The sequence below is a fragment of the Pongo pygmaeus genome, chromosome 18 (genome assembly GCF_028885625.2).
Source record: "Pongo pygmaeus isolate AG05252 chromosome 18, NHGRI_mPonPyg2-v2.0_pri, whole genome shotgun sequence".
NCBI classification, from domain to species: domain Eukaryota; kingdom Metazoa; phylum Chordata; class Mammalia; order Primates; family Hominidae; genus Pongo; species Pongo pygmaeus.
In genome coordinates this window covers 87,091,927-87,104,236 of record NC_072391.2, presented here as the reverse complement: position 1 = coordinate 87,104,236, position 12,310 = coordinate 87,091,927, and the positions used below count along the sequence as shown (strand labels likewise).

Here is a 12,310-nt window from a genome sequence, read left to right as displayed (position 1 = left end):
AGTGGATCACGAGGTCAGGAGTTCAAGACCAACCTGGCTAAGATGGTGAAACCCCATCTCTACTAAAAATACAAAAATTAGCTGGGCGTGGTGGCGGCGCCTATAATCCCAGCTACTCAGGAGGCTGAGGCAGAGAATTGCTTGAACCTGGGAGGCGGAGGTTGCAGTGAGTGAGATCACACCATTGCACTCAAGCCCAGGCAACAGAGCAAGGCTCCGTCTCACAAAAAAAAAAAACAAAAAAAACTCTTACTGTAAACTTGTTCCGTTTCAAATAGAAGTGCAAGAGGAAAAAATCTGGTTCATCTAAGGGTTCTGATTGGGTTTGTTGAATGCTAGTGTGGCTGTGGTCAGGTGAGCAGTAACTTCTGCAGCATTCCTCTCAGGTTAGGAGCAGCTCACAGGGGTCCTGGTGGGCCCAAGCCATATGTTCACCCGCCCCTCTGAAGTGGATGGTCTGTGCTATTCACAGTTGCTTGGAGACCATGATGTCCATAAATAACTTTGGTTTTGTGGTTTTTCAGATTTTGTGCAAATGTTTGTTTTGAGGGGATTTCAGAAAAACTCAGATCTGAGAAGAACTGTGGAGCCTGAAAAAATGCCGCAGGTAGGAGGAAAAGTCAAGTGAAGAGTTTAGCAGAAGGAGCCATCCTTAATCCAAGTGTTGAAATGTATCTACGTGTCTCTATTGAAACATGCTGTTTGTATCTATTTATGGGGTATATGTGATACTTGCTTTGTGCATAGAGTGTAATGATCAAGTCAGGGTGTTTAGAGTGTCCGTCACCTCCAGTATGTATCATTTTTGTGTGTTGGCAACATTTCACATACTGCAGTTATTTTGAAATATACAATTTGTTGTTAACTATAGCCGCCTCACTCTGCTATGGAACATTAGAACTTACTTCTGTCTAACTGTATGTTTGTACCCGTTAACCAACTCTCTTCGTTCCCCCACTGCATATACCCTTCTCATATCTGGTATCTCTCATTCTACTCTCTACCTCCACAAGATCCACTTTTTAGCTCCCACATATGAATGATAACATGCAATATTTGTCCTTCTGTGCCTGGCTTATTTCACTTAACATAATGGCCTTCAGTTCCATTCCTGTTGCTGTGAATGACGAGATTTCACTTTAAAAAAAAAGAATAGCTGGTCGGGCATGGTGGCTCATGCCTGTAATCCCAGCACTTTGGGAGGATGAGGCGGGCGGATCACGAGGTCAGGAGATCGAGACCATCCTGGCTAACACGGTAAAACCCCATCTCTACTAAAAATACAAAAAATTAGCAGGCACCTGTGGCCCCAGCCACTCAGGAGGCTGAGGCAGGAGGATGGCGTGAACCCGGGAGGCGGAGCTTGCAGTGAGCGCAGATCGTGTCACTGTATTCCAGCCTGGGCGACAGAGACTCCATCTCAGAAAAAGAAAAAAATAGCTGAGGCTGGGCTCAATGGCTCATGCCTATAATCCAGCACTTCGGGAGACTGAGACTGGTGGATCCCCTGAGGTCAGGAGTTCAAGACCAGTCTGACCAACATGGTGAAACCCCGTCTCTACTAAAAACACAAAAAAATTAGCCAGGCTTGGTGGCGCATGCCTGTAGTCCCAGCTATGGGCGTGGAGGCAAGAGAATTGCTTGAACCCAGGAGGCAGAGGTTGCAGTGAGCCAAGATTGCGCCCTGCACTCTAGCCTGGGTGACAGAGTGAGACTCTGTTAAAACTGACTAGTATTCCATTGTGTGTATATACCACGTTTTCTGTATCCGGTCATCTCTTGTTGGACACACAGGTTGATTTCATTTCTTGGCTATTGTTAATAGTGCCACAATAAATGTAGGAGTGCAGATGTCTCTTCAGCTGACTGATTTCCTTTCCTTTGGCTGTATGCCCAGTAATGGGATTGCTGGATCATATGGCAGTTCTGTTGTTGTTGTTGTTGTTTTTTTTTGTTTTTTTTGTTTTTAGATGGTGTCTCTCTCTGTTGCCCAGGCTGGAGTACAGTGGCGCGATTTCGGCTCACTGCAACCTCTGCCTCCCAGGTTCAACCGATTCTTCTGCCTCAGCCTCCCAAATAGCTGGGATTACAGGCGTGCACCACCATGCCCAGCTAATTTTTGTATTTTTAGTAGAGGCGAGGTTTCACTCTGTTGGCTGGGATGGTCTTGATCTCTTGACTTCATGATCTGCCTGCTTTGGCCTCCTGAAGTGCTGGGATTACAGATGTGATCCACCATGCCTGGTGAAAGTGAGACCCTCTGGGCTGGTAATTCTGTTTTTAGAACTACCCAACTATTTAGAAATCTCCATACTATTTTCCATAATGGCTGTATTAATTTACATTCTCACTGATAGCATATGAGAGTTCTGTTTGCATTCTCACCAGCATTTGTTATTTTTTGTTTTCTTGATAATTCTAACTGGAGTGAAATAATAGCTCATTGTGGCTTTGATTTGCATTTCCCTGATGATTAGTGACATTGGCCTTTTTTTTTTTTTTTTTTCTTTTTTTTTTTTTGAGACTGAGTCTTGCTGTGTCGCCCAGGCTGGAGTGCAGTGGCGCCGTCTCGGCTCACTGCAAGCTCCGCCTCCCGGGTTCACGCCATTCTCCTGCCTCAGCCTCCCGAGTAGCTGGGACTACAGGCGCCCGCCACCACGTCTGGCTAATTTTTGTATTTTTAGTAGAGACGGGGTTTCACTGTATTAGCCAGGATGGGCTGGATCTCCTGACCTTGTGATCCACTTGCCTCGGCCTCCCAAAGTGCTGGGATTACAGGCGTGAGCCACTGTGCCCAGGCTTTTCTTATTTTTTCTTTTTTGAGACTGAGTTTTGCTCTTGTTGCCCAGCCTGGAGTGCAGTGGCATGATCTCAGCTCACTGCAACCTCCCTCCGCCTCCCGTGTTCAAGCAGTTCTCCTGCCTCAGCCTCCCAGGTAGCTGGGATTACGGGCATGTGCCACCATGCCCGGCTAATTTTGTATTTTTAGTAGAGATAGGGTTTCTCCATGTTGGTCAGTCTGGTCTTGAACTTCCGACCTTAGGTGATACACCCACCCCAGCCTCCCAAAGTGCTGGGATTACAGGCGTAAGCCACTACTCCTGTCTGATATTGGCCATTTTTTTCATACACCTGGTGGCCATTTGCATGTTTTTTGAAAATGTTTAGGCCACGCGCGGTGGCTCACGCCTGTAATCCCAGCACTTTGGGAGGCCAAGGCGGGTGGATCACCTGTGGTCAGGAGTTCCTGAACAGCCTGACCAACATGGTGAAACCCTGTCTCTACTAAAAATATAAAAATTAGCCGGGCGTGGTGGCACATGCCTGTAATCCCAGCTACTAGAGAGGCTGAAGCAGGAGAATCGTTTGAACTCAGGAGGAGGAGGAGGATGCAGTGAGCCGAGATCTCACCACTGCACTCCAGACTGGACACCAAGAGTGAAACTACGTCTCAAAAAAAAAAAAGAAAGAAAGAAAAATAAAATGTTTAATCATGTTCTTTGTCTACTTTTTTTTTTTTTTTTTTTGTGATGGAGTCTCGCTTTGTCACCCAGGCTGGAGCGCAGTGGCGCAGTCTCGGCTCACTGCAAGCTCTGTCTCCTGGGTTGATGCCATTCTCCTGCCTCAGCCTCCCGAGTAGTTGGGCCTACAGGCGCCCGCCACCTAGCCTGGCTAATTTTTTGTATTTTTAGTAGAGATGGGGTTTTTTACCATGTTAGCCAGGTTGGTCTGGATCTCCTGACTCGTGATCTGCCCACCTCAGCCTCCCAAAGTGCTGGGATTACAGGCATGAGCCACCGCACCCGGTCGTTTGTCCAGTTTTTAAATGGGATTATTTTTGTTTTCCCTGTTGAGTTCTTTGAGTTCCTTATATATTCTGGATATTAGTCCCTTGTTGGATGAATAGTTCGCAAGTATTTTCTTCCATTTAACAGATTTTCTGTATTGTTTCCTTTGCTGTGCTGAAGCTTTTTAGTTTTTGTTTTCTTTTTTTTTTGAGACAGAGTCCCTGTTGCCCAGGCTGGAGTGCAGTGGTGTGATCTCTGCTCACTGCAACCTCCACCTCCCAGGTTCAAGCGATTCTCCTGCCTCAGCCTCCTGAATAGCTGGGACTACAGGTGCCCACCACCACACCCGGCTAGTTTTTCTATTTTTAGTAGAGACGGGCTTTCACAATGTTGGTCAGGCTAGTCTCGAACTTCTGATCTCATGACCCGCCCACCTTGGCCTCTCAAAGTGTTGGGATTATAGGCGTGGGCTACCGTGCCTGGCCTTTTTTTTTCTTTTTTCTTTTTTTTCTTTGAGATGGAGTCTTGCTCTGTCTCCCAGGCTGGAGTGCAGTGGTGCCATCTCGGTTCACTGCAAGCTCCGCCTCCCGGGTTCAAGCTATTCTCCTGCCTCAGCCTCCCGAGTAGCTGGGACTATAGACACCCACCACTGCACCTGGCTAATTTTTTTGTATTTTTAGTAGAGACGGGGTTTCACCTTGTTGGTCAGGCTGGTCTAGAACTCCTGACCTCAGGTGATCCACCCACCTCGACTTCCCAAAGTACTGGGATTACAGGCGTGGGCCACGGTGCCCGGCCTGTTTCTGGGTTCTCTATCCTATTCCGTTGGTCTGTATGTTTATATCAACCTCATGCTGTTTTCATTTCTGTAGCCTTGTAGTATATTTTGACCTCAGGCAGTGTGATTTCTATATTCTATAGCTTTGTTCTTTTTCCTCAGGATTGCTTTGGTTATCTGTGTTCTATTTTGGTTCCATGTGAATTTTAGAATCTTTTTTTCTATTTCTGTGAATACATTATTTGTATTTTGATAGGGATTGCATTGAATCTGTAGATAGTTTTGGATACGTCCCAAATTTTCATTCCCTTTTGGAGGTTCCTGAGCCAGTGGCTCCCATTTTGCCTATACTGCAGTCTGTGGGCATTGTTTGAGGAAGTCTGTTTTATTGTTACCGTGAGGTGCTCCCTGAGTAGTGATATGCTTTAAGCCCAGGAGATGTGAAGAAGGGAAATGGACAATGGTACCTTCGCACCGTCTTCTGGCTCCAGAGGCATCAAGGGTGAAAGTCCTTAGTTCCACAGCCCAGATTTAAGGCCTGAGCTTTCCTCTCTTCACTGAAGTACTTCAGCAAAACTCTGCCTGCAAAAAGCCGGTGTCCTGCCCAGCCCTAGGCTTATAGCCTCAGGCTATGCTGAGAGCAGTCTTAGGGTAATTCCAGACAGTTCAGCCTTTTCACTCTGTCTAGGTCCCTTCAGTATTGGAATAATTTCTAGGTCTATGAGGATTTTTAAAGTTAACCTCTTTGTAAAGTCCATTTCTTTTTTTTTTTCCGAGATGGAGTCTCGCTCTTTCGCCCGGGCTGGACTACAGTGGCGCTGTCTCGGCTCACTGCAAGCTCCGCCTCCCGGGTTCACGCCATTCTCCTGCCTCAGCCTCCCGAGTAGCTGAGACTACAGGCGTCTGCCACTGCGCCTGGCTAATTTTTTGTATTTTTAGTAGAGACGGGGTTTCACCGTGTTAGCCAGGATGGTCTCGATCTCCTGACCTCGTGATCCGCCTGCCTCGGCCTCCCAAAGTGCCGTTTCTTTACTTTAGAGTAACAAGTAATAATTCTCTTGTGTGATGCAGGTATCACACACATTACAGAAGATTACCAAGATGGTAATTCACATTCTATTTTGACAGGTCGCGGTTGATGTACTGCAGAGAATGCTGATTTGTAAGTTAATTGCACTGTGGCCCAGACTGTAAATGACTTAGTTTGCTTATTAGCAATTCTATCAGTTTTCTGCCTTTCCGTTTGAAGTATTTCTCCTCTGTATGTTTCACTGTGTAGAGTCCTGGTACTGGAATGCCCTTGTTTTGGTTGTAATTTGGTATGAATTTACCTTCTACTTATTCTGGTTTCCAATTCTTAGCGGCTTTAGATTTAGTTTTCAGAGCTGTGAAGGGATACCTCATGAATCTGTGGGTCCCAGGGAAGCATTTTCTTGTCTGTGTGTTTTGATTAAGGCTTACAGATTGTAGAAGTCTTGATGGATGTGGGACCTCTGGGGGGTTGGAAGTGGATCCGTTGTCTGAAAGCACCTGGGGATTGTTTCTGGTGGGCTGCCGCTGTGTGCTGACATCTGTTTTCTGTTCCTGGCTCTGTCATCAGTTGCACTTGACGCTTTGGCTGCTGGAGTACAGGAGGAGTCCTCCACTCACAAGACCGTGAGGTGCTGGTATGTTCCTGAGGGTGGCCTGCCTGAGTGTGCAGCAGGGAGGTTCCTGCCAAATTAAAGAGCCAAGATATTTTAAACACTTCCAGAGCTTCAGCAGCCCACTCCTGAGCACACTTCCTCTGCCAGTTATGATAACGTGTGTGAGGAGGAGGCGACCATGGGAAAGCCCAGGGAACGCTCTGGTCAGCCTTTTCCCCGTGAGGATGAGGTCGGAAGGTGCGCCCACTGCAGGATCCTGTTCCGCCTCTGGAAGTCCTGCACCAATGCTTGTCCCACTCACTGTGACCTCCTCCCCTGTGTGGAGTCTCCCCTTGCTCCTCCTTCCCTGGGTGTGGTTCAGGCTCTAGAGCTGGCCCTGCCTCTCAGCCCCCCACATTTCTAGAACACACTGCAGCTGTGCCTCTACAGACTCCCGCTGCCTGGCCTCCACAGATCCTGCTCAGATTCACCAGTAGGCAAAGCTTGGCCCTATTTGCTTTTTCTCTCCATGGCTCTGTGGAGATGTGCGGAGACCCTTACAGGTGGGGAGGCGGAAGCTGAGGAGTGGGGGCTGGGCGGAAGGTGGACGTCGGGGTTTGGTGGAAATGGGGCTCTGGGGTTTGCTTCCCTCCAGTGTGGGCAGGGGACCTTGAAGTGAAGTCTTGAGAAACCAGTAGAATTCGCCACTGTTTCCAGGCCTTGTCAGCCTTTTCATTCTTTGATTATTTTGCTCATTTCCCATCCCTCACAGTAATTGTTTAACTCCTCAATTAAATGTGTTGTACCGTTCAGTACTTTTATTGAAACAGCAAATAAAGCACTGTGTGATTTTCTGAATGTTTACATGTGCATCAGTTAGCTTGGGCTGCTGTAACAAAGTGCCAGAGACTGCGGTGTGGACGGCAGATGTGTTCTCACAGCAGTGGAGGCTGGAAGTTGGAGGTCACGGTGCCCCCAGGGTTGGGTTCTGGTGAGGACCCTCTTCCTGGCTTGCAGGAGACCTACTTTTTCTGTGTCTTCATGAGGTAGAGAGGGGGAGAGCAAGCCCTCTGGTGTCTTCTCCAGGCAGTCATCTCATCATCACCTTGGCCTTATCAACACCCCACCTTGAGAGGCTGGGCTTCAACAGAGGAACTTTGTGGGGATACAGTTTAGTCTGTGGCAAGGGCTTTTTTTTATAATCTGCGTGATAAGATTACTCACACTGATGTCCTGAGAATCAGATAACAACCACTGACCTGCTGCTTTTTAAATTTTGTAATTAGTTGCCAATAACTTATTTATTTATTTATTTTTGAAACAGAGTTTTGTTCTTGTTGCCCAGGCTGGAGTGCAGTGGTGAGATCTCTGCTCACCACAACCTCTGCCTCCCAGGTTCAATCAATTCTCCTGCCTCATCCTCCTGAGTAGCTGGGATTACAGGCATGCACCACCACACCTGGCACAAACCTGTAATTTTGTTTTTTCTATTTTTTAGTAGACATGGGGTTTCACTATATTGGTCAGGCTGGTCTCGAACTCCTGACCTCAAGTGATACACCCACCTCAGCCTCCCAAAGTACTGGGATTACAGACGTGAGCCACCACATCTGGCCCGCCAAGAATTTAAAATCAGACATCCTCCAACAGTCTTGGTGGCCAGCTTCCCTTGCACACTGGGGGCTGTGGTGTCCCGAAGCCCTGCCCTGTGAGGAAGGACAGCAGGGCTGAGAAGTGAATCTCCACGATGTCCCCCACCCTGTTGTGTGACTGTCTTGAGTTTGCACAGAGCCGACGTGGCCTTGTTGGGTGTGTGGCCCTGGGGCAGCTCACTGAACCGCCAGGACCCTTGATTTTCTTTTTTTATTTATTTTTTTGAGACGGAGTCTCGCTGTGTTGCCCAGGCTGGAGTGCAGTGGCACGATCTTGGCTCACTACAACCTCTGCCTCCCAGGTTCAAGCGATTCTCCTGCCTCAGCCTCCCACATAGCTGGGACTACAGGTGTGTGCCACCATGCCCGGCTAATATTTTTTTTTGAGACAGAATTTCGCTCTTTCGCCCATGCTGGAATGCAGTGGCGCGATCTCAGCTCACTGCAAGCTCCACCCCCTGGATTCACGCCATTCTCCTGCCTCAGCCTCCTGAGTAGCTGGGACTACAGGTGTCCACCACCACACCCGGCTAATTTTTTCAATTTTTTTAGTAGAGACGGGGTTTCACTGTGTTGTCCGGGATGGTCTCAATCTCCTGACCTTGTGATCTGCCCCCCTTGGCCTCCCAAAGTGCTGGGATTACAGGTGTGAGCCAATGCGCCTGGTCTAATATTTTTGTATTTTTAGTATAGATGGGGTTTCACCATGTTAGCCAGGATAGTCTTGATCTCCTGACCTTGTGATCTGCCCGCCTCAGCCTCCCAGAGTGCTGGGATTACAGGCATGAGCCACCGCGTGCGGCTGGACCCTTGATTTTCTTACCTGGGGAATCGGCATAAAGTGCCGCTTGCTGGTTGCAGGTTGTAAGCCTCACGAGAGGGTCTGGGTTTGGTTTGGTGGTCTGTATAGGCCTACTGGAATGTGGCAGGCTAACAGACCTCAAGTGCTCTTGCCACCTGGCTCTGTGACCCCATTCACCCCCAGAACATCCTGTTCTCTCACACAGATGGCCCAGGAAACCCTAGTCCCTCCCATTCCTTCCTCATCTTCATGGACAGAGCTGGCCACAGTCCCTGTTGTGACTGTTTAAGGCCCTGGTGTGCTGGGCTCTTCTCGCAGGCTTGGCACGACCCTCTGGGGGAGTTCTGTTTCACAGAGGGTGCTGCTGAGGCCCCGTGGGGTTGGCTCCTGCTGCTCCGCTCCCGGGTGTGGCGTGGCCTGCTCTTCCCAACCTGTTTCCTTCTGCTCCACTCCAGGTGCAGCGCGGCCTGCCCTTCCCAACCTGTTTCCTTCTGCTCCACTCCCGGGTGCGGCACGGCCTGCCCTTCCCCACCTGTTTCCTTCTGCGCCTTCGCTCCTCTGCTCCGTGGGTTTCGCCATTGTCTTGCCTCCTTTCTCGTTGAATTGCCACCTCCTTGGATTCAGTTTCAAGTCCGTGGTTATAGTGGCCTGGCCAAGAAAGCCCCTTCCTTGCTTAAAGAAGGGATGAGCCTGAGCCACAGTTTGTGCTGGGATTGGTGAGTGGCGTGCAGGGCACGCTCCCTTTCCTGATCCCTTTTTCTGCTGCATTGGCAGGTTCGGAGTGTTCAGTGGACACACGCTTGGCAGTGTAATTTCCACAGATCCTCTCAAGAGGTTCTTCAGTCATACCCTGACTCAGATACTCACTCACAGTCCTGTGCTGAAAGGTAGGCCCAACGTGGGGGCTCCTCAGTTGCTACCCAGTTTGGGGATTGCTGTTTCATTGTTGCCTTGGTAACGCTGACGGGAAATGCCCGGAATTCTAGGACCTCTTTTATGTCTCTGTCTTGAACCAGAGACTGGGTCCTGAGATGCCTGAGATTGTTACTAAATATCCTTTTACCTGAAAGGAACAGATTCTTATAAGAAAATTCAGAATTATGAGTGGACAAAATAATTGTCACTAAAATAGAAATATCTTGTTTGTTTGTTTGTTTGAGTCAGAGTCTCACTCACTTGCCCATGCTGGAGTGCAGTGGCATGATCTCAGCTCACTGCAACCTCCGCCTCCCAGGTTCAAGCAATTTGCGTGTCTCAGCCTCTCGAGTAGCTGGGATTACAGGCGCCAACCACCACACCCGGTTAATTTTTTGTATTTTTGGTAGAGACTGGGTTTCACCATGTTGGCCAGGCTGGCCTCGAACTCCTGACCTTAGTGCTCCGCCTGCCTTGGCTTCCCAGAATGTCGAAGTGTTGGGATTACAGGTGTGAGCCACCACACCCAGCCTAAAATAGAAATATCTTTATTTTATTTATTTATTTATTTATTTATTTATTTATTTGAGATGGAGTCTTGCTCTGTTGCCAGGCTGGAGTACAGTGGTGTGATCTCGGCTCATTGCATCCTCCACCTCCTGGGTTCAAACCATTCTCCTGCCTCAGCCTCCGAAGTAGCTGGGATTACAGGCATGTGCCATCATGCCCGGCTAATTTTTGTATTTTTAGTAGAGACGGGGTTTCACCATGTTGGCCAGGCTGGTCTCGAACTCCTGACCTCAGGTAATCCGCCCGTCTCGGCCTCCCAAAGTGCTGGGATTACAGGCATGAGCCACTGTGCCTAGCCGCTGTCTAGTCTTTTAAAACTTGGTGTTTGAGCATGCACATTCTCCTTCTGGAATACCTGATCACCCAGCACAACTCACGTTATCTTTCTGCTGGCTACCCTTGCCTTGCTGTGACTGTGTCATGGTTCTCAGCTAGACTCGGTGGCGCGTTTGATGGCCGAGGCATCGTCTGCCCAGTGGGTGTCCTGTTACCCATGTATGACAGACTGTTCCCAAGATTTCAATCTTACGAATAAGGCCACGATGAACACTTTGAGCTTTTTCTGTATCTAGCATATCCCCAGGGTAGATGCTCAGGCAGGAAACTGGTGGGAGATGAGGGATGCATGGATGGCTCCCAACAGGTGCTGTGAGGTGCTCAGGAGTTTATCATCACTTGCCTGAGCTGAGCTTCCTTTGAACAGCATCCCCACCATGATTGGTTTATTCACAGTTTATTTTATTTTATGTATTTATTAATTTTTTTTGGAGACGGAGTCTTACTCTGTTGCCCAGGCTGGAGTGCGGTGGTGCGATCTCGGCTCACTGTAACCTCTGCCTCCTGGGTTCAAGCTATTCCCTGCCTCAACCTCCCGAGTAGCTGGAATTACAGGCGCCTGCCACCATGCCCGGCTACTTTTTGTATTTTGAGTAGAGACAGGGTTTCACCATCTTGGCCAGGCTGGTCTAGAACTCCTGACCTCGTGATCCACCTGCCTCGGCCTCCCAAAGTGCTGGGATTACAGGCGTGAGCCACCTAGCCTGGCCTTATTGACAGTTTAAAAGTAGGAAAATTGAAATGCAGTTGATACATTGGAAAATATTTATTGTGAATATGACAAAGCATTACAAGTAAGTAACCGGGCCTGAGAAACAGACTTGATGATATAGCAGATAGGCAACAAACAGGGAGATGGTGAACTTTAATAACTGAAAAAGTACATATTAAGATCTGTCTTCACACTGAAGCTTTGAAACACAACTTTTTGGCCAGGAGCAGTGGCTCACACCTGTAATCCCAGCACTTTGGGAGGCCAAGACGGGCGGGTCATGAGGTCAGAAGTTCGAGATCAGCCTGGCCAACAGAGTGAAACCCCATCTTTACTAAAAAATACAAAAATTAGCCGGGCGTGGTGGTGAGCGCCTGTAGTCCCAGCTACTCGGGAGGCTGAGGCAGGAGAATCTCTTGAACCCGAGAGGCGGAGCTTGCAGTGAGCCGAGATGGTACCACTGCACTCCAGCCTGGGTGACAGAGTGAGACTCAGCATCAAAAAAAATAAAAATACAAAAAGTATCTGGGTATGGTGGCACACGCCTGTGGTCGCAGCTACTTGGGAGACTGAGGCAGGTGGATTGCTTGAGCCAGGGAGGTTGAGGCTGTGGTGAGCACTGCACTCCAGCCTGGGTGATAGTGAGACCCTGTCCAAAAACAAAACCTGTGGGCGGCAAGCCACCCAGGCGCCAAGGCAAGAGACCGAGGACACGAGCTGTTCCAGTATAATAAAATATGAAGAATAGTTATACCAGATATAAATCTTAGCTATGATTATATATGAATATCATTCATCATTCGTTTGTAGCAATTATTCTTTATTCCGATATTATTATAATCCTCGCTCTACAATCATAACCTAGGAAAAACCAGGCCATACAGAGACAGGAGCTGAGCGGACATAGTGAGAAGTGACCAGAAGACAAGAGTGCGAGCCTTCTGTTATGCCTGGACAGGGCCACCAGGGGGCTCCTTGGTCTAGCGGTGTCACCAGCGTCTGGGAAGACGCCCGTTCCCAGGCGGACTGTGGTCTAGCGGTAGTGAAAAGTGTCAAGGAACAACACCCTCTACTTAGCAGACCGGGAAAGGGAGTCTCCCTTTCCCCGGGGGAGTTTAGAGAAGACTCTGTC

At 48.7% G+C, this 12,310-nt stretch overlaps 1 protein-coding gene across 13 annotated transcripts in view; it reads left to right on the top strand.

The window, feature by feature from the left end:
* Positions 1 to 12,310, top strand: part of FANCA (FA complementation group A) — a 79,771-nt gene that overhangs the window by 13,555 nt on the left and 53,906 nt on the right. For 10 of the 13 annotated variants that reach the window (XM_054455462.2, XM_063654601.1, XM_063654605.1 and 7 more), the window contains 4 exons: positions 525 to 607; positions 5,695 to 5,728; positions 6,167 to 6,233; positions 9,420 to 9,532. In XM_054455462.2, the coding sequence (XP_054311437.2) occupies positions 525 to 607; positions 5,695 to 5,728; positions 6,167 to 6,233; positions 9,420 to 9,532 (297 nt within the window). Of the gene's footprint in view, positions 1 to 524; positions 608 to 5,694; positions 5,729 to 6,166; positions 7,930 to 9,419; positions 9,533 to 12,310 lie in introns of those variants that run through there. The other 3 variants (XR_008494756.2, XM_054455470.2, XM_054455471.2) reach the window with 3 other exon arrangements.